A 21,644-nucleotide genomic window follows, 5' to 3' on the forward strand; every position below is an offset into this window, starting at 1 on the left:
TTTCTTAAGTACGACTTTGTGAACGGAGGCAACGAGGCAGAGCCGAGAGCTCAGTGTGTGGAATGTGGGCTAATGCTATGAAACGAAGCTCTGAAGCCTTCGAAACTAAAGCGACACCTAGCGACGAAACATCCAACGATCGTGGGAAAGCCTGTTGGGCTTCTTGTTGTGTATGCAGGTTTACATACACATGATAAATAAATGTCTTTGTGATCATCACATTGTATCATCTCATTAATTTGACAAGGGTTTTGCCTGTTCAACTCGGCGAGGACGCCGGATCCCCTCCCCTTCCGTTCCTACGGCTTGCTTACGCAAACTACGTCACAAAACATCGCCGTGTTTGGTATCCCAGCATGCCCAAAATCTTCATCTTTGCAAAGAAATCATCGATTTTCTTTCATTGCTTATGGATTTTTCACAAAAGGAGCCCAAACACACACTGTCCAAAGTCGCCATAACCGCTGCAAGTCGGATCTTGCAGCATTTTGACGGAAAAGACACATTACAGACTTGAGAATGTGCTAGCAGATGTTACCATGGAGCTACTGCCTTCAGAAAACGCTAGTACTTATAGTACAAACCTTATCTTCTTCTATAAGCCGTCAACCAACGTATAACCTTGCGTAACTGAGCTACCTGCATACTCGATCGTGCGCTCGGTCGCAGCCATTACGCCCAGCAAGTCCGCTACTCGCACACCATGTCTTTGACCATATATACATAGTTTTTGCAATTTGCAAAGGCTAAAAATAAAAGGAAAATAATATAATGTCAAAATATAAAGGGAGAAACACCTTTAGTGTGTCAGAATATCATTTGGTTACCATGTGTCCATTTGGGTCTCCAAATGTCCTTTTAGAGCTCCGCTTGGATCTCTTCATGGACGAAACACTGTAGAATGGTCATACATTGTCTTCAAATTTGAGGCAGTTCACTGATTGTGTAGTTGCAGCCCTATGCTGTCCTTTACCTGTACAGATACAGCCACAGGCAGTTATTTATACTGAAAGATACTTTTTTTATTTTATGCGGACAAAAATCTTCACTTTTTACTGACTCCAAAGACCCACTGCTCTGTTTCTGTAACCTACAGGTTTTCTGACACTTTTGATGCATATAGTCAGTGGTTCAGAAGCTACAGTCATTTTAATTTGGGTGCGTCATTTTAGGCAGTTTTGCGCCAAAATAGGGGTGGAGTTGAACAGGTAACAATATAGTTATTGAATACAAATCAAACCACGAGTGAGATCAATTAGTTAAACGAATAGTGTTAATATTTGAATGGGCCCCGGGACACTTTGTACTTGGAAAGTTGGGCCCCGAGGTCAAAAAGGTTAAGAACCCCTGAGCTAAGGCATAAATGAATTAATCATGATGCTTAACTGTGTAATGTTGGTAGTAATTCTTAACTTTTCAAATCTATCAGATTTAAATTCACATTTTCTACAGCATATTGTCTACACAATAATACGTGTTAAGGCGTTGATATAGAATTGCTGGTAAGAGTTGGTAGAAATATCGAAACCCAAACCTTCAGAAACTCTAAAATGCATGGCGATGAAGGTGAAGACGGCACTTTTTGGTTTCCTTTTTATAAAAAAAATTTTGACGTTGGGATTTTAGCCCAACAGCAGACAATCAGTTTTTGGGTCCTTCTTTGACAGTTTGACGGTCATGAGAGTGAATTTCTTGAAGATTTCTTTGTAAGATTTTACCACTGCCTCTGACTACAGTAAGTATGAAGGGACGTTCACATGTCCTCAATATCATATGCTTAGCCTGTGAGGGCCTTGGGATGCGTTTCATTGTCCTCATCATTTTGTTCTTGCACTTTCAAAGAAAAGTTTCACATTTGGAGGTGCGCGTATTCGTTTTCTTGCCAAGAGTTGACTAGATTACAACCTGTCTGTACGGTAAATATGAAGCTAGATCCAAAAGGCTATTGGCTCACATTAGCATGAAGGCTAAAGACTACGATCATGGCTCTGTTCACAAATCTGCCTACCAACACCATTAAAGCGATTTAATTAAATAAACGGCAGTTTAGTTGGCGTGACGTTAGCGTTGTCATTTCAGTACTGAGCTGAATTTGAGAGCAGGTATTGTCACTGATTTTTAGACTTGCCATGACTAAACTTTTCATCTGCGTGTGTGATTCCAGAGTGATTTCCATGCATTTGAATTTCGTCTACTACAATTACTCTCTGATATTTACATCTGATGAGCCAGAAAGGAGATGCAAATCTTTCTTCCCTTTTTCCTCCTTCCCCCTCGTAATGAACTGCCTGTTGACGAGGGTTGGGTATCGTTTGGGTTTTTTCCGATACCGGTGCTAAAACGATACTTCTAAAACGATACCGGTGCCTAAAACGAACGAAATTGAACAATATATTAAGTGTTAAAGTATACTATAAATATAAATAAATCCAAAACACTTCAAACTACAGCTTCAAACTTTTTAACTTCAAACTATGAACAATATATTAACTGTTAACAGTTTACAGTATACTTAAATAAATACAAAACACACACTCTGTACACACACTACAGCTTCAAACTTCAGCAATTATTTTGCAGAAATATGAGCATATTTGCCTTCTCTGGCAAAATACGACACGTCTCATGACTTATTTTATTTAACCAGTTGGTGGTGCTAATGCGCCAATTCATCGTTTGCCAACCGCCACACACCTCAAAGAAGAAGACTGTTTTGCGTGCCGGATGTTGTGCTTGTGATGAACGGCAGCGCTAAGTACCCGGATGTCAATGGAGGAAGTCAGTAGCCTGCCGGCCGTATGACAGATCTCGTTCTCGTTTTTTTTTTTTTTTAAAATAAATCATGGCCGAAGCGTCGCCAGAATGATGGAGGGGTTTGTTTCTAAGTGCGCACGGCTCATCCGGTTGTAATAATACTATGATTGAGGAGCGGAGAACCGATGCTATCGTTAGCATCGGTCCTAGGACGAGCTAACCTAGAGCTAACGAATAGTGTAAAACAAGTATTTCAATCGGCTCAGGCACCGAAAGGAAGCACCGAAATCTGCATTGCATTTCAGTCCGGTAGATACCGGACGTATAGGAACCGGTTTTCGGCACCGTTTTTCGGTACCCAACCCTACTGTTGACTGTGCTGCACAATGACAATGATCATGCGGTAGAACAGAAAAAACAGAGAGCTCATGTGTTAGTTCGGGTGTCTGTGACCAAAAGTCATAAAACTCAGCTGTCCCCTAAAGGCTACAGGCGTGATGAGACTTCTTATGTGACGGTGTAGTCCAGCTGAAGAACTCCAACATGGCAGCCATGTCTCAGGTGTCGTCTCGTAAAGTTATGGCGCTGACGGATCACATAGGCTCCGAACCACAGTGGAACCTGAGAGCTGTTTACAGAATGTTGTATAGAACTCGTTGTAGATGGGCTTTAACTGTCACAAAGGCATAAAAAAGACTTTGCTTGACCAGTTCGGATCATAGTAGGCTTAACGTTAGTATGAATGGCAAAAAATCCCAACAAGAAAAACACATTTTTCAACACACTCCTTGAGCAGGAAATATGCTTATTGAACCCTCTGATCCCCAAGGTTCCCTTAGCCTCTGTTCTGTACATTACTTTAATGATCCACTCCAGTGTGCTGTGGTCCCCCACCCAGGGAATAACAAGTATGCAGCTGATGAGCAGTTTGAGCCCCTTATCTGTGGGTTGAATATGGGTGTGCTGCTTGATGTGGCCTGTAGATATTCACGCAGAAGTTTCCCCTCCGGGAAAGGCTTTTAGCAGAGAGAGCGGTTGCTGACTTTGTTTGTATGTTTTAGTACGTTATCGTTGTTAATTTTGAAGGTTTTATTTGAAGACTGAATGTTTAACATTTGAAATAGTTGAAATACTGAAATGGTTGAAGCTGTAGCTAAAGTGACTCTCAAAATACAAATACTGAAGGAAGTTGAAGTAGCTGAATAAAGTTGAAGTGTCATTTGCAGAGCAAAATATGAAAGCAGTTGAAATGGCAGCTGTGGAAGATTTGAATTAATTCTGTATTTAACGTCAGCTTTCCATTATTTGTGGGTCAGTTACCAATATGTCCGTGTTTAGTGAATCCCTATAATAAAACATCACGATGTGCACATGTGAAATAGTCACTGGCAAATTAACTCAATTGTGTCCCATTGTTACCAATGAGTTTCATAATGTAGTCTATTTTGCCATGTCATCACCATTCACATCTGTACAACCAGTGTGTTTCCAATTTCATTTTTTACAACGCCACATTTTTTAATGTAAAAAAAAAAAAAGCCTCTTCGTTTTATCATATATCATGACATTTTGTCATCTGGTGAAAACAGCTATGTATATATATCGCAGAAAAAGAAATATTGCAAAGTCATTACATAGACCAAGGTAGATTGACATAAATCTATCAGTTGTTTAACAAAGCTCTGACTGCTGAAAGCAAACCCAGTACTGTAGGACCATACATCCACACATGCAGTGTTTTGGTATTTACGGTATAACAGTACCGTATTGGCACGTTTAGAGCTTTCCAAAAAGTAAAGATGAGAGGAGCCATTATAGAAACAGATGGACTCTCAGACAGTTCAGGTTAAATCAAACAAAATTTGGTGATGTTGATCCAAACGACATACACATCCATTGTTGTGAAAACTATTGTCATTGTAGTTGATTCAGGACTTCATGGTCCTTTTGTCCAGATCTGTGATTTAGTTTTTAGGTCACTTCAGCTCCTTGACATTCCAGCCGTTCACACTTCCTGTTTTCAGAAGAAATCAGTGCTGCCGGAGATAGCCGGCATGGCCACGTCTCCTTGCCAAGACTGTGTGACTCTGTGGTCCGATTTTAAAATATACATATCCAGTTTCATACTACTAACCCAACCCATACTCGCCTGCTTTCATTGTGTCCTGGAACTTCTGAAAGGTTCTTGTGTTGCAGGTCACACCTCTATTATAGCCACTTGAAGTTACTGAAATAGCTGACTTGATCAACACGTCATCCATTCAGCGTTTGGAAATAGATATCCAGTATGTGAGTGGTCGGCGTTAATAGGAAGACATGTATAGTAGGCCCTAAGGTCCTGCGGAGTCACAACTAGGAAGCTGTAAGTCGGAAGATGGGATTGTGTAATCAATTACTGGGTGATTCCAGTCATGGAAGCTCTGACTGACAGAGTTAACAACTACCAAACAAAATCATTTTAAACAGTTTTAAATGGGAATTTTTGTCACCATTATAAACTATATAACAATACAACTGTTAAAAACATGAACTGGAAAGCAGATCGGAACAGAAAGATTTAGTCTTGCTGATGAGTAATATTAGTGCATGTATAAGCCTGGAAAGCAGTTAAAATGTTGACGAGTGAGCATTCAAGGTAAGTAAGTTACACTACTACTCAAGCAGTGGTTGCGTTAGACTTTCTCGTTGTCCGTCGTTTTGACAGTGTTGTAAAGATTCCGTCATGATCTATTATCCATAGTCATTTAAATGTTTTATTTATAATAAGACATGGGCTTAAGGTGTATTTAAAGGTGGAGTTTGTGTTTCTAATCCAATACACTTTCGTAATTCACGCTATTTTGGCAAAATGACGGACGGCCTTCAGATTTTGAGTTGCGGTCCTCAGCGTAGGCCAGTCAGTCCCTGAGCTGATATCAGGATGTTATTTCCAAACAAATTCCTCGAACCTCCTTGTTTCCATTCCTTCATTTCTTTCCCACAGTTCCCTGCTCTTCAGGGATATTATAGGTGAGATAAAAAACAACAATTTAGACAGAAATTGGAGGGCCATTTTGCTGTAGGTAGTCGTCAGTCAATGGTTCTACTCCACTTCTAACATATTGATACACTGATATTCTCACCGAAGCAGACATGATCAGCTTTGGAAACTTTTTTTAACTGGACACAGCATGAAATGGCATGGAAGATCAAAGGGTTACAAGTGTGTGTGGGAGGGAGTTTATGTGCCGGTCTGGAGGGGGTAATTGTAATCGAGAGGCTACTGTGTGCTGCCAAACTGTTAGGTAGCAGATATGCGAGACCCCCTCTGGGCCACTCAAAGACTTAAAGGGGAAGTGTAGTTCTTGGTGTGTGTGTGTGTGTGTGTGTGTGTGTGTGCGGTGGGATAGTTATGTAGCACAAACTAAACGGACAGCCCTTATGTAGCATGCACTGTCCCTTGCCATGACGCACACTTGCCTGCATACAGAGTGCATCTGCAAGTTTTCATGGGATCTTGTTTCAGGCCTGTTGGATAGGCATGTGTGTGTGTGTAAATTGGTGTACGTGCAGACCCTTAATCTGTGTGTGTGGGGGAAACGGTATCTTTCTCCCAGCTCCTCCAGGGTTAGCAGATTCCGTGGCTGTAATAGGGGGAATAATGCAGCGAGGCTTCCAGCGATCGGGATCTGAAACTTAAGGTTGACAGAGATGTTATCCAAGAAAACGCCTGGCATCAGCTTCAAATGACTTGAGGGTCTGTTGTTGTGTAGAGTTTGGGACATAGAAGGAATCCGTTGGTTAGTATCAGGTAAAGCATTTTATGCAGACCGCAAAAAAAGGCTTTTCGTGCTCACTTAAACTGACAATTGTCTTAAGATGTTAATTGTTTGAATGTGAACTGTCGTATGCAGCTACAGTTTCAGGTCAAGCATTTATAGAAGATGAAATCTCTATATTTCAAGGGGTTTGAGGCTGTCTCAAAGTGAAGGAGCCACAGTGGACGCTATTGGTCTAAGTGTGGCCCATTTGCTGAAAGTACTCAGATTTTTAGTTTTAAGTTTAGGCCCTGAGGGGAAGTGGAGATATCATGAAAAACTCACTTTACAGTGCTTGTCCACATACATGTGGGTATCTGGAGTCCCTATAAAAGCTGGCTATGAAATCAGACAACCCGGTCAGTTTTTGTTGTGGGCTGCCTGGATCCGAAAACGTGTGATTCAACCCTTTCTATGTCACATGCAGGCTCATTAGAATACAGCTTGAGAACTACCTTTGCAGAGGTGTGCACCGTATTTTTCTCTCAAGCCAATCAGAGCACACTTGGCTTTTCCAAGAGGATGGCTTAAAGAGACCCTAAATACAAATATGAGCCTGAAAAACGTGATGCTCCCCTGACAGCGAGATGAACTCCCTGTGAGCCTGGGACAGTTTGTACAGCAGAGAGACAAAGTCCGCTGTGCACAAACTGATGAATGTTCCAGGCTGTTTTCTTCTGCATCTTGTGCCTCCACCAAGCCGTTGCTACTGTGTGATGCGACCGTGTGACTGTTTTGTCTGTAGGCGCTGTTAGGGTTTAAAACAGAAGGATGCGAGGCTTCAGCGGGCTGCAGGGAGATTTCGGCTTCAAGCTTCCTACTGCGAACGCGCGTCAGAAAAACGGAACTGGATCCGGTTTCAAAATTAAACAATATTTAATGTACTACACAAAGTTCACTTACAAGCTGAATTAACTATCAATAGTAATGTTCTCGAGAACAGAGACCACACGCACGCATCTCACTCACAGGTCTGAATTCAGGTCCTGAAAAACGAGAGCGGATGTGGTCTGAGGAATTCGCTCCAGAACAGTCTCTTATATGCCCCGACAGTTGGAAATATCCGAAACAGCCATAAAACATCTGAATGACCCTCCGTGGCGATTCGTGATTGGCTCCATTTGACTTCTGTCCCCTCCCATTATCGATCCTTTAGCGAAACATCTTCTCTCCTCGCAAAACATCATTTCTTAGCTCCACCTCTGGTCAGCTGTCCTCCCCACTGACCACATCCTCCATTTGCTGCATGTCTCACCAGTTTCCCTGTCTGCCCCTCAAACTATCCTTACAGTGTTTTAATACCTTTAGTGACTATACTTTTATGGTTTAATACATTCAATTAGTTAATATACTGTAACACATAATATCTTCTACAAGTAAGAATATTGTAAACATATTGTGACTAACATATTATTATTGTGACACTTCTACTCATCACTAGGGGGGTTATTTAATCCTACTTACAATGCGTTTAATACTGAAATTCTCCACAGCGCCGCGTTTGAGCTTCTCCCATGACTGCCCAGCTGAGCCCCCCCCCTCTGAGCGCACTCACTGTCATAATCCTATCAGGCATTCAGTGGAGCTGGAGGGGGGGGAAATATCTGTTGTAAAGAGAGAAAAAATGATAATGTTGTTGTTGTTGGCTGGAATTATAGTTCTGTTTGGATATGTGTGGTCAAAGCAGTGCCGGACACGACGCTCTGGCTACATGAGGCAACACTTGAACATTTATTTTCAGCGCAAGCTACAGACATTCCTTCCATTTGGAACGTGACCTCTCTCCTTTTATATGATTTCAAAGTTTTCCACCACATAGTGTTTGTCCTCATGTTTTGCAGAGGATAATGTACATCATTGTGTGTGTGTGTGTGTGTGTGTGTGTGTGTGTGTGTGTGTGTGTGTTATTTTTCTCTGTCTACAAATCTTTTTTTTGTTATTGTTTGTTTCAGGCCGAGCATGACTGCACACACAGCGCGATAGGTGTCCAGCACTGACAGCGTGGAAGGAGTAAGCAGGAGAGGAAGAAGTGAGAGAGAGATTGGGCACTTTTTTTAGCATCGGAGCAGATGGGTGAGACTGAAGATGAACGTATGGCGCAGGCTGGTGTTCTCTTTGAGAACTTTGTCAAGGCGTCCACTTGCAAAGGCTCTCTGCAGGCCTTCAGCATCCTCTGCATGCAGCTGGAGCTGGACCCTCTGGACTACGCCAACTTCTACAGCTCGCTGAAAGCGGCGATCAGCACCTGGAAGGTCAACGCCCTGTGGACCAAACTGGACAAAAGGGCCGAGCACAAGGTTTACAACCAGAATAAAGCCTGCCCGGGCACCAGGGTAAGAGGACCTGCAGTGGAGTTTGAGGCTACTAGTAGACATGGGGAACCAGTTTGGTCCAGTATAGCGTGTCTAAGGTAATGGGAGGGTATTCACACCTGTCTGAGCCATGAGCAATCCCAAATATTTAAGCTGCGATAGCTTGGATGAATGTTTTTTATACAGGACGGCACGGCAATGTTTTAGGTGTTCTGCTAGTTCTGTGATAAACACTGTTTTCTTTAGCTGCTTCAAAATAAAAGCCTCCCACCAGTTTGTTATAAAAAAATAAATAAAGTAAAAGCTAACTACTAACTAACAGTATGGCAACAACAGGCAAAATCTACCCTAACTCCTGAAACTCAAAATGCTATCTTATCTACACGTGTTATGTCGGCCTGTAGTTTACGGTAGCCATCTGCGCGCTAACTGTGTCGCTGTACGCTTTGATAGTTTGAAAGACAAAATACGAGCTCTACTTCTTTGTCCTCTCATGTTGGACAGAGTGGACTACGGTGACTCACTGTCGCCTCTCGAGATACTCGTGGTATGACAGGACAGGACGGGCCGTGGGCTGGCTGGTTAGCTTGCTCATTTCAGTAGATATCAAGTCTTTGACGTAGAGTCAAAACTGTAACCTCTTCACGTTCTGTTGATAATGTTAGTTAAATTGACCCGTTCTCGTGGGAAAACGGCCTGCAAGCACCAAGACAGGTCAAACAGTCTGTGTTGCATTATTTAGTGTGTTGGATAACAATTAGAAAGGAACTGATCAGTACAAAAAGCTTCTTAAACATAAAAAAAGTTCAACTTAAAAAAACCAAAATACTTAAAAAAATTTGTTCAAATGCCAATTAGAACCTTTACCTGTGTGGAAAATAGATTATATAAGTTGATTATTTCTGTAATTCAGAAACGGATTACTGCCAAGTATCTTACACACACAAGGAATTTGGCTTGGTGATTGGTGCATGACAATAAACATTGTGCATATGGAAAATATGATATGAAAAAAAGACAGAGTATGTTAAAACAAGTATGTTACATTTACATTACATTACAGTCATTTAGCAGACGTTTTTATCCAAAGCGACTTACAATAAGTGTATTCAACATCGGTTTTCGAGAGAACTCGTCACCAGAAGTCATGAGTGCATGTCCTTTCCTCAAACAAGCATCTAAGAGCATCAACCAGCGCCAACGTACAGTGCAGAAACAAACGAATGCAGTAAGTGCCATAAACTAATATGAAAACGATAAGTGCAATAAGCTAGTATGAATACAATAGATGCTAAGGAAGTGCTAAGCGGAAGGCTAACGGTAGGCCTTCTTGAAGAGGTGGGTTTTCAGCCTGCGCCGAAAGATGTTCTTAAAGTTAAATGTAAATAATGAATTGGACCAAACTCATCTTTACGTCGAGAGGCTGATTTAACTGGATTTTGTAACTTGAGTAAAGTCATTTGAATCAGGTAATATTCTCTGTTTATAGAGGACGCTTTATGAACGTGGTCACCTGAACATTAGTCAGATTGTAGTCGGCCTGGAGACAGGATTACGTTTGTATTACATGTGCAAGATAGCTCATATTTGTTATTTTACGTGATGTGCTGATTTATCTTATTGTCCGACCACGTGTGCTTAAGTATTCTAAGCAGCGCGTTTAGCCTGGTGTTGAAGGACTTCATATCTGAGAGAGAACGAGGCCAGAGAGATCCGCAGAGGGGAGATCAACGGAGACGGGTTGGGCCGATGGGCGGGCCAAAAATAACAGCTCAATTATTATCCCAGACATTTCTGCGGGAGAAACTGCTATTTGGAGGAAGACTGTAGACCTTGTAGCTGGGTGGGCCTTCTGTTTTCTGGGACTCTGAATTGTAACTGTATTTTGTTCCGTTCCATGAAAGACGCCACGAACCATACTTCCAAAAGTCATTAAAGCTAACCTCTCCCAGATGGCTGTGCTAACTGTTTTACCAGTTAATTCTCCTCAAAGCTGTAAATGGGCATGCTGAACTGGAAGATGAGACATTGACTGTAATCACAGAGGCCCTTTGAGACTTTTCCAGATGAAGCTTTTTCTTCCCGTTTCCACACGATGACGCCGTCTGCTGCTTTTTCTCTTCTCATTTTGTCAGTAAACCTACTGTCAACTGTCACCATGTTCCACAGCACATTATAATGCTATAACATATACACACTCGTCTTCCGTAATGTGTTGCTATGCAAACTTATACCTCTTTAGTCGTGTGGTCCAACCTAAGCAACAATTCTGGCAGCGGAACGGCCTGAAAATACACCATTGACATATTACTTTTATGAAGTTGACAGCAAACAGTTACTCACTTACACATTCAGGGGTGATGAAGCACCATTGGGATTTATCTGCAATCATGTTTCTGACCAATGAAAGTCCAATATTTATTCACCCACACAGAGTGGGGTGATGATTCTCTGTGGTTTCTTCACAAGAGCGAGCGCCTTTCACATTGCACATCATTTGATCCATCGTTGATATAAAAATATGGATTAGTGCAGAATAAAAAAATAATGATTTCAGAAGGAAATGCATCTAAGCATATTGACATTTGGTTGCTCCTTAATTTTGATCATATTAGCAACTTCCTACCAATGCAAGGAAACTAAGAAAAGTGTGTCCATCTCTTTAGAGCATATTACATTGATTGTATTCATCTCCTGGAGTTTTTGTTTATACTCTCGCTTGGCGCCGTAACGTGAGCCTCCGCAGACAGCAGAGCTCCGAGCATGCACGGAGGTGTTTATAATCTGTGCGCTGTAAATTGCATTGTTCTCCGTAACAAACAAACAAAATGAACTGTCAAGAATCAAAAAGACGAGTCTAGCCCGGCAATAAGCCATAAACCGACCTCCACAATGCTGAGGAGGGATTGCAATTATCTGTAAGCTCATATCTCCTATTCATGGATTACTTTCTTGCCTTCGTACAAGCCCTGTAAAGAAACAAATTCAGGTATTAGTCATTATAAAGACACGAAGGTTAAATGTCCGGTAAGCATTTTGATTTGACTGCAAAATATTTACTCAAAAAGAAGATATTTAAGACCTCCTGTTTCTAAAGCATCTAAAAACGAATTGGCCTTCTTTGTATAATCCCTAGAGATGTGAGCTATTTGTGACGGTCATGTGATCGCGTGCACGCCAAATTCAGAGGCGCACGACCAAGCACACCACGCACCGCCCGTGATTTTGTCATTTTATTACCCTGTCCCTAATCATAACCGCCACCAGCCTAATCCTAGTCCTTAAGCTAAACCTAACCTCACTCGAGCCTTAAACCATGTCTTCACATTAAAATGTAACGACTTATGTTATGGGGACGTGCAATTGGCCCCCAAAAGGAAAGAGTAAACACTCTGTAACACAAACACACTCTTCATTCAGTGCCTGATCATCGGCGCCGGCCCGTGCGGCCTGCGGACGGCCATCGAGCTGGCTCTGTTGGGCTGCAAGGTGGTGGTGATCGAGAAGAGGGACACCTTCTCCAGGAACAACGTGCTCCACCTCTGGCCCTTCACCATCCACGACCTCCGGGGCCTCGGAGCCAAGAAGTTCTACGGCAAGTTCTGCGCCGGCACCATCGACCACATCAGTGAGTGTAAATCTGTGTCGGCTGTTTCTCAACTCCTCTCGCTTTGGTCCTGTTTATCAATGCGTTTATCATGACGACAGAGCGGGGAAGTTGACGAACGATACATTTTGAAACCGCTTTCTTTTTTTCTTATGGTCCTCTGCGAAGGAATATAAATTGTTCTTTAGCAATGTCAAATAGCGTTTACTTGTTTACTCTGGCTCTCTACACCGTAACGTTACACCTTCACGGTTTGTTTTAGTCGTTACTTAAAAAAACGAGCAAAACTTCACCTCAGTGAGTTCGCGACTTGCTGTAACTAGTTTAAACGGAAGTTAGCCTGCTACAATGGTAAAACATAAAAATGGCCGTCGCTCTGACTACGTTGATTTGAATGGGCATGTCCCTTCAATTGGCATTTCTTCCTCTAGCCTTAGTAACAGTGTGGAGTATTAATATCTCCTCTCAGACTATCTCTTCTGAGGGTACGTCTCATGGCCCTAACTTATTCTTATCTATAAGTGCAGCCATGTCTCCCTCCAGTAACTGCTGCTGAGAAAGCATCTGTAATTACCAGCCACTGGGCTACAGCATATTTGAACTCTATAAACTCAGTGAAATAGTTTTGAGCAACACCAACTTCAAAGTTTTATTATCTGGTTTGGGCCTATACACAATGTTTATTGTATCAGAAATTTCTATTTGAATCGTCAAGGCTGTGTATTGACAAGAATCTGGCGATGCGTATCATGATACAGGGGTTACAATTCAATGTATTGATTTAATTTGGGAAAACTCATCATATGATGAAGGCACTACTATATGCATAGAATCTCAGGGGAAAAAAAGGAATTCACATTTCCCAACATCAGTCAACAAATAAAATAATTTAGGTAAGCAAATTAACTAAATGAAAAAAAAATGTATATATATATTGTTTGTACAGACTGTATAGTAAAAAGAAATGGAGAACCAATATAGTACCAAAACATTATATCAATATTATATATTGTGATATACTGTATATATTCTTCCACTCCTATCAATGGTGTCATTAAGCTAACCATTTCCTGTATTTGAACCTGCAACCTGCTCTATTTATAGCTGTGTGATGAGATTACAGTAGGTGGATAACAGCGTCCAGTGGCATATGGTGCAGTTCATAAGTAGCACTGGCAGATGCAGTGCTAACAACTCACCGCCATAAATAAATCAATGCTATGAGTCAGCCCTGGTTTAAAACGCTCATTTGCTTCGTGTGCTTTTCGGATTATACAACATCCGCATGTCTATATTTGTGTGTGTGCACTTCAGGTATCCGCCACCTCCAGCTGATGCTGCTGAAAGTGTGTCTGATTCTGGGAGTGGAATTTTACGTCAACGTGGAGTTTGTCAAACTGGCGGAGCCACCGGCAGACCAGACTGATGACAGTAAGTGTGCGTGCGTGCTGTGTTCTCTGTATGTTAAAGGGTCATGAGTGGCACTGACACACAGGCATATCTCAGCTATATACGGTAATCGCACCCGTTCACATAATACACATGTTAAAGTGATCAGACAGTTTCCCACAGAGGAGGCGTATGCAGTGGGAGCATTTATAGCAAACTGCAACGCAAGTCTATTGATAGTCTGCTGATGGTTACATTTTAGTTTGACTTTGAGTTCGCCTGCGTGTCGTAAATATAGCGTGTGGGGGAGTCTTGACACTTAAACACACTACGAAACACAATCGCATCCTTTCGTCTAGTAAGGAGAACTGAGCAACATACTGTAGCTGCTGTGTGCTAGTTGGATAATAAACACATAAACCACATTTGGTCAGAAGAAAACAACACAAGAAACACTAGTCCCCCGCATGTATTGTTACTGCCTTCCAGCATCGTCACTTTAGGTATTCACCGACTCTCTTTAAATTACATTTATATCATGGTGTAACAATTATCACATTGGTTTGTTCCTCAGGTCCTGGGTGGCGAGCAGAAGTCCGGCCCCCCGGCCATCCCGTCTCCAACTTTGATTTAGACGTGGTGATTGGAGCGGAAGGACGCAAAAACACACTGGACGGTGAGGATAAAGAGGAAAACCAGAACTCACAAGCAAGGGGTGCTGCTATTTGGCAGCCTGGTCTCCTAAAACTTTCATTCCCATTGTGACAGATTTTGTAATGGATAATGTTTGCTTTTGACGTATCACAAATGCATATCAAAGGAGGCTGGGGTGGTGTATGGGTCCAAAGACGCATGACTGTCACCCAGGTGACCGCTGTTAGTGTCCCAGTGTGAAAACAAGCACTTTTGTTGCAGTTTTCTGTTCTGTGCCACTTTAGGCCAAACCATGATGTTTTGTACTAAACCTAACCATGTTGTTTTGTAGCGCGTTTGTGTTTTGTTTCAATTTGAGAAAAAATAATTTCCCTCGAAACGTCATCGAGAGTGCACGTGTACGAGAACATAACGATGTCGGAGACGAGGTTGTGTGGGGTAAACTATCATTGGTTGATGTGGTTCAAAATGAGTCCCAAGAAAACGATTTGTTCCAGACACACGATTTGTTTTTGATTTTGCTGGGAAAAAGAGGTAAGGTGTGGGTTAAGCATTTCCTGTTGACATAGTTTTAACTGGAAGCTATTGCTTTGTATGGGGTCAGTGTGAGTGTGTATCTGCTGTTTGAGAGCTTTCTTCGATTTCTGTCGGAGTAGTTCATGCTATGTTTGCTTTGTGCTCATCTGTGTGAAGTGTGTGTGTGTGTGTGTGGTTCACGCGTTGCTGACACATCAAGTAACTTTCTCGACTCTAAGCATTTGTGTCTCCATGACTGCTGGAAACTCCTTAATGTAGATATACCTACTGCAGCTAGGAGGCTCAGCAACTCTTTGAATATTTTTCTTGATGTCTGACTCTTATATTTATATTGCAAAAAAATCTGTTGTTTTTTTCCTTCCCGTCTCTGCAGGTTTTGGGCACAAAGAGTTCCGAGGGAAGTTGGCCATCGCCATCACAGCTAACTTCGTCAACAGGAACACCACAGCGGAGGCCAAAGTGGAGGAGATCAGTGGCATGGCTTTCATCTTCAACCAGATGTTCTTTCTGAAACTCAAAGAGGAGACGGGTAAATTAGACCACCAGCAACCCTGACTACAAAGCCTCATTTTCTCTGTAAAGTAAAGTAAATCTGCTTGTGTTTTCAGGAATTGACTTGGAGAACATTGTTTACTACAAAGACAACACCCACTACTTTGTTATGACGGCAAAGAAGCACAGTCTGCTGGACAAAGGAGCCATCATAAATGTGAGTTTACACATATGTAAATACAGCAGAACTCATTTTGAAACCCGATTTTAATTTAGTCTCAGACAAAATATTAAAGTTTACTTCAAATTTTTGTCAAATTTCAGCATTTTCAATTCTTATGTCTTCTTAGCCTTCTGAGTTTACAGCCAACATCTTTGTTGTGTACAGTTAGCGTGGATACAGGTGTTTTAGCATTGCGCTCCATTGACATTAACGCCGTCGGACTCACAATGGACAAAAAAAAGAATCTTCCTTGTCAAAACATGGGGCCTACATTACCCATAATGCAACTTGAGTGTCAACAGTTGGTTAGGAGATCCAGTTGTGTTATGCTAGTAGCATGCTAATGTAGCCTCTAGCCTGCTGCAGAGATGAGGAGCGAGCTACAGAAGTCACTCCACATCTCCAGATTTATTTTTTATTTACTTATTTTATTGATTTATTTAGCCCCAAATCTGTCGCATACAAATTTGCATACATAACTATGGGGTTTAGTGATTGATCTTAGGCCCACACATTTACGTCTGTCTGGCTGCTGATTGTAGGTATGTGACAAAAAGATTCAAACTACTCAAAAACCTTTAAAATCTACCTGACTGGATTAAGCTTGAAAAAACAAAACAAAATGAGACTAAGATTGTTAAAATCCATTGGAAAATAAAGAAATTAGAGCAATTTTACTTTAAAACAAAACGTATTTTCCTCTCTATTGTTTTCCATTAGTTTCTTAAGAAAAGTGTGATCGCAAATGACTAATCTTGACAAAGAATTATCTGTAATCGTCGGAAACGTCATAGCAGATCCCTCCACACAATGCAATTAAATTGTATCTTAGGATGCTTTTGGAAGAGCCAGGAGGTGCTCTTTCAACTTTTAAAAGCATGGGGAATGGTTTAATCAGGCATTATGTGGAGCCGATTCCAAGCGGCCATGATGGATTTCAGTGCGATGGCCTACATACACAATGACTCAACCGGAGCTTATTAACAAGCATCTGATCATCAGATCTTGATGAAACTTCGTCAGTTTACAGATAAGATATGGTTAAACATCTCCACTTACATCCCATTGTTCTCTGATTGCTCGATCAGGGTCTATGTGGGGTTTTATTCTGAGCAAAACGTTCAACTTTCCCGTCCGAAGCGAGAACTTTACACATCCGAAAAAAATCGAAAACGAGACTGAATGTGGGCATTCCCTCTACGTAATAGCAGGGATTTCCGGTGAAATACACCATGCGAACCAATGAAAACACTGCATTTCTGCAGAGAGCCTTTGTGCACGTAGTGACCCGGCCTGCAGAGAGCGTCGGCGAAAATGCCCGCCGGCGAACGCAGAGATTGCCACATACCTACTGATTGGTCGACTGGCCGGGCTGTTCCTCTCCCAAACTCCACAATCGCAGCACAGCTTATTACTAAGAGATATTGGTGACTGACCGAAATTTGAATACTTATGAAATATTTTCTTTCTTGGAGTTTGTGTTGACGTAAGTAACGCCTCAATTCGCAGCCAAAACTCCCTGAAGCGCACTTGTAGGCCAGAAACACACACAGCTCGCTTTGGCAGTGAGTGATGGGCCTCCATAGGGCATGATAATGACATAATGCTCTAATTAGCTGCAGCTTATTCTATGTCCTGCACACACGCACGCACGCACGCACGATACGCACGCACGCACGCGCACACACACACACACAAAGACATTAAGAGCTAGCGAGGGTTGCTGTCCTCTGGAGACAGATTAAATGAGGATATTATTATGGCATCAGAGTGCTGTCTGTTGTCCCCTCCAGAGCTTGCCAGGACAATCATCAGAAAACACACACACATAGACACACACGGGTGTTGAAGCTCTGCCTCGCTGTGGCCTCAGTGGTCTCTATCTCATCTTGCATCGCCCATTAGTGCAGTGACATCTCACTGCGTCAGCACGTAGCCAAAGCCTCAGAGGCCTCATCATCACCGATAATAGCTCACTGATTCAAAAAACCGACCAACTCTGTTTTTTCACGGCTGTTCCTCTTGCAGCGAAACAATTCATTCCCCACCCCCATCCACACACACACTTTTCTCAGTTCACCACACCATGCTGGTTCTCAGGAGGTTTTCCTTGTTGATGCATCTGGCTTTGGTAGCGAGTCAAAACAACATGACATAGTTATTTCCTGAGTGACTCAAAGGCGGATGGCATCGTTCATGGGGGGTGACAGTACAACAATATAAGTTCCTTCTCTGTTTTATCTTTAGCTAAATACTTCTTTGCATTCACAAGCTAGCTGGTGACTTTGCTCTGTCTGCCTTTTGACTGGAAAGAGCCTGCTGCTGCTGAAAGCAAGGTTGATAAGAGCGGTGTGTAAGGGCTGCTAGAATACCCCCCAAAATGAGCTAAGGGATGCTAGAAAGCAGTCATGGAGTTTATGTCACTTACCCCCCCCCCCGCGTCTCAATACAGGACTATGTAGAAACTGAGCGTCTGCTGAGCGTCGACAACATCAACCAGGAAGCCTTGCTCTCGTACGCCCGCGAGGCTGCCGACTTCGGCACCAACTACCAGCTGCCGTCCCTGGACTACGCCATCAACCACTACGGGCAGCCGGACGTCGCCATGTTCGACTTCACCAGCAGATACGCCTCGGAGAACGCCGCCCTGATCAGGGAGAAACACGGACACCAGCTGCTGGTCACGCTGGTGGGAGATAGTCTGCTTGGGGTACGAGCGCTGTGTTGCTTCTTTGACCTGCACCCTGACTGAGAATTAGCTTGTGTGTTCACGCTGACACCATGTTCTCTGTTTACAGCCGTTCTGGCCCATGGGTACAGGTTGTGCTCGAGGCTTTCTGGCAGCCTTCGACAGTGCTTGGATGGTGAGGGGCTGGGCACAGGGCAGGAGCCCTCTGGAGATACTGGCTGAGAGGTGCGTGGGTTCATGTTCCATGCCCTCTAATTGTCGACTTTGTGCACAATAAATTAGATACCAGGGCTGGACATTAAGCTTTTTCAGCCAATTGCCGATAGCCAAATCTCTTGTCGAAAATGGGGATTTGTAGGCCTATTTATAAATTAATAAAATCAACAGGGATTTGGACAATTATGATAACTTATTAACGTACACAATTGATATGCTACTAGGGGTGGGGGGGGAAAATCGATACAGCATAGTATCGCGATATTTTGCGTGGCGATATTATATCGATACACGGACGCCAAGTATCGATCTTTTATTTTATAAATTATTTAAAAAATAAAAAATGAAAAAATAAATAAATAAATAAAATCAATTGCTTTTTCAGTCCACCAGATGGTGCTGAGGTGTTTTCTGGTGCGGTCAGCAGAGGTGCCGGGTCAGCGTGCGTGATTGGTAGGAAGTTGGTCGAAACAAAGATGGAGACATCAGAGAAAGAACTCAGATAAAACATGTTGTTGACACAGTTTTCCTTTGGGGACATAATTTGAAGTTGAAAAAAGTAATAAATCGCAATATATGTTATCACAATACTCAGAATATCGCAGTATCGTGATAATATCGCAGTATCGCGATACTATCGTGTCGTGAGATCTCTGGCGATTCTCACCCCTATAAGCTACCAGAAACGGTAATTACAGTTAGTCTTTCCACTGTTCCGTTCCCTGAATACAATGATGCTTGATGTGAAATTTCTTGTCGGAGGTCATGCTCCTTAGAGGATGAATGCAAATGTTTATAACGACCCTATGACCTTTCCTCCTGCTCCATATTCAGTCTAAACCTTGCACATGTAATGAAGAACTATGGAAATGTGAAAAACAAATTGGCTCATCATTAACTGGCCACATTCATGCTCCCCAGAAGTTAAACTGCTAAAATGAAATATCTCATGATTTAGTGGGCAGATTGGTATAACTTTAACTTTGCACAATCATGTTTTCCAGTGGATGCTTTGTATTGGCCCGCACAGCCCTGAAGCGCCGCCCCTGCTGCTGCACAGAGCTCTATCGCTTATTCCAAGTTTATTAACATTGATACAGACAGAGATTCCTTGCTTTGTAGTTACATTTTACTTTATTTACAGGTCAGTGTTCTGTTTCTGATCTTGCTTCTAATGAACCATACCACCTTTGAAGTGTCACATGACTATGAATAAACAGCCTTGTTATCACTTGCTGAAACAAAGCAAAGTAGCAGTGGTCAGAAATACCAGTCTGGATATGTCTGGTGGCAAAGCACAAGTGATGTCGATTTTACCATAATGGTCTTCATTCGTAGTTTTGAAAGCAATGTTTTTGCTTCCGGCTCCCCTCAGTGTTTGATGTCTTCGGTGCGGTTCTCATGTGGTCATATCTGCCCTGTTGTTTCCTCAGGGAGAGTATCTACAGGCTGCTGCCTCAGACCACCACAGAGAACATCAGTAAAAACTTTGAACGGTACGCCATTGACCCCGCCACCCGCTACCCCAACCTCAACTCTAGCTGTGTTCGCCCACACCAGGTCAGTCCCAGCACTTTGAGACATTTTAGTGCTCAGCGACAGTGATATTGGATTGTAATGATTCAGTCTTATTTGAGTGATTTAAGAACAGTCATTATCACTGAAACCTGGAATGTTACATGTCTTAAGGAAGAGTGAGAGTTGTTAGCAATAACTATATTGCTTTATGAGCTCAGCCAACCAACAGCCACACACAGTGAATATTACTCTAGCTATTGTTGATCAAGTATAGAGCTCTTATTTGTCCAACTTCAGTTCTCCTTGAAGGGGCTCCGTGTCTACTCCAAATCCTACTATTTGCTTTTGCCATGACTTAAGTGTCCCTTTGATTGTGTTAAACGATCAAGTCTGAATTGAATGTTTCCTTTCATATCTTCTCCCATGCTTCTCTACTTCCTTCAGGTGCGTCACCTGTTTATTGATGGCCAGCAGGACTCATGTCAGCTGGAGAGAGGAGGACCCACACCGAGATCAGTCAACTTGTCCAGAAGAGGTGAGGGGGAATCAGTCCGACAGACGCATTCTACTGTGCATGAAAAATATTGAGATATTTGAAAATAATGACAGATGAGGAAAGGAAGATGTGATGTGCTGACATGGGGAACAAGAAGCAGTGATGCCATTCTCCATCTCATCTGCTGTCCTGAGTCTCTATAATATTTAAAAAATGAGCCATCAGGCAGTTGGTCAGAGACTAGTTTTACATGCCGACTGCAACTGGATTCTCACCAAAATGCAGTTAAAGGCCAGTGTGTGAAACCTTGCAGTTAAGTTAGATTTTCTTTTCATCCTGTATGCATTCGCTTCTTTGATAAATTGTGTTTTTACAGCGCAGATCTACATTTTAGGATGATAAAATGTGTCCGAATCAAGAATCGGAATGCTTTTTTTTAGGCCTTTTTAACCCTTTTAGATCACATCTCTGGTCACTTGGTGTACCTGTTTAACAATATAATATATATATATATTTATATATATATAATTTCTTGGTATTTTTATGTCAATCGTTCTTTTCTTCCTGTAAAACAAAATATGACGTGTGCTTATAAGCTGGTACCGACCAACCAGTGACATCATGACATCCGTACATCACTCAATCTGCCGCTTTTAGCAACAAAGGAGGTGTTTGCACTACAGTCTAAGCTCTCCTACTGTTTTGTGGTCCAGTGAAAAACGTCGCGGTGCAGAAGCTTAAAGACGCTCCACCTTCCGTTTCACTGGGATTTTTAAGTGTTGAGCATGTATTAAGTGACCACAGTGTGATGTGTGTTCACGCTGCTATAATAACGGACTATAGATGCATCGAGTATCTTTAGACGTAACCACTCAGATGGGATTGTAGCTTTAACAAAGGCTGTGCTATTTGAACCAACAAAGAAGGTTGACATCATGGCGAAGGCCTTCCCAGTCTTAG

General features: G+C 42.3%; 1 protein-coding gene across 13 annotated transcripts in view; it reads left to right on the plus strand.

The window, feature by feature from the left end:
• Positions 1-21,644, plus strand: part of LOC306780753 (cytoskeleton-associated protein 5-like) — an 82,517-nt gene that overhangs the window by 7,967 nt on the left and 52,906 nt on the right. For 10 of the 13 annotated variants that reach the window (XR_013772164.1, XR_013772165.1, XM_079273218.1 and 7 more), the window contains exons 2-11: positions 8,504-8,884; positions 12,284-12,491; positions 13,785-13,901; positions 14,434-14,535; positions 15,424-15,579; positions 15,659-15,759; positions 18,218-18,475; positions 18,564-18,679; positions 20,104-20,230; positions 20,633-20,723. Coding sequence is in view for 11 of the 13 variants with exons in the window: in XM_079273218.1 (XP_079129344.1) it covers positions 8,621-8,884; positions 12,284-12,491; positions 13,785-13,901; positions 14,434-14,535; positions 15,424-15,579; positions 15,659-15,759; positions 18,218-18,475; positions 18,564-18,679; positions 20,104-20,230; positions 20,633-20,723 (1,540 nt within the window). In the remaining 2 variants the exon portion in view is untranslated. Of the gene's footprint in view, positions 1-6,423; positions 6,545-8,503; positions 8,885-12,283; positions 12,492-13,784; positions 13,902-14,346; positions 14,363-14,433; positions 14,536-15,423; positions 15,580-15,658; positions 15,760-18,217; positions 18,476-18,563; positions 18,680-20,103; positions 20,231-20,632; positions 20,724-21,644 lie in introns of those variants that run through there. The other 3 variants (XM_079273221.1, XM_079273226.1, XM_079273227.1) reach the window with 3 other exon arrangements.

This window comes from Melanostigma gelatinosum (genome assembly GCF_949748355.1).
Source record: "Melanostigma gelatinosum genome assembly, chromosome: 1".
Classification (NCBI taxonomy): domain Eukaryota; kingdom Metazoa; phylum Chordata; class Actinopteri; order Perciformes; family Zoarcidae; genus Melanostigma; species Melanostigma gelatinosum.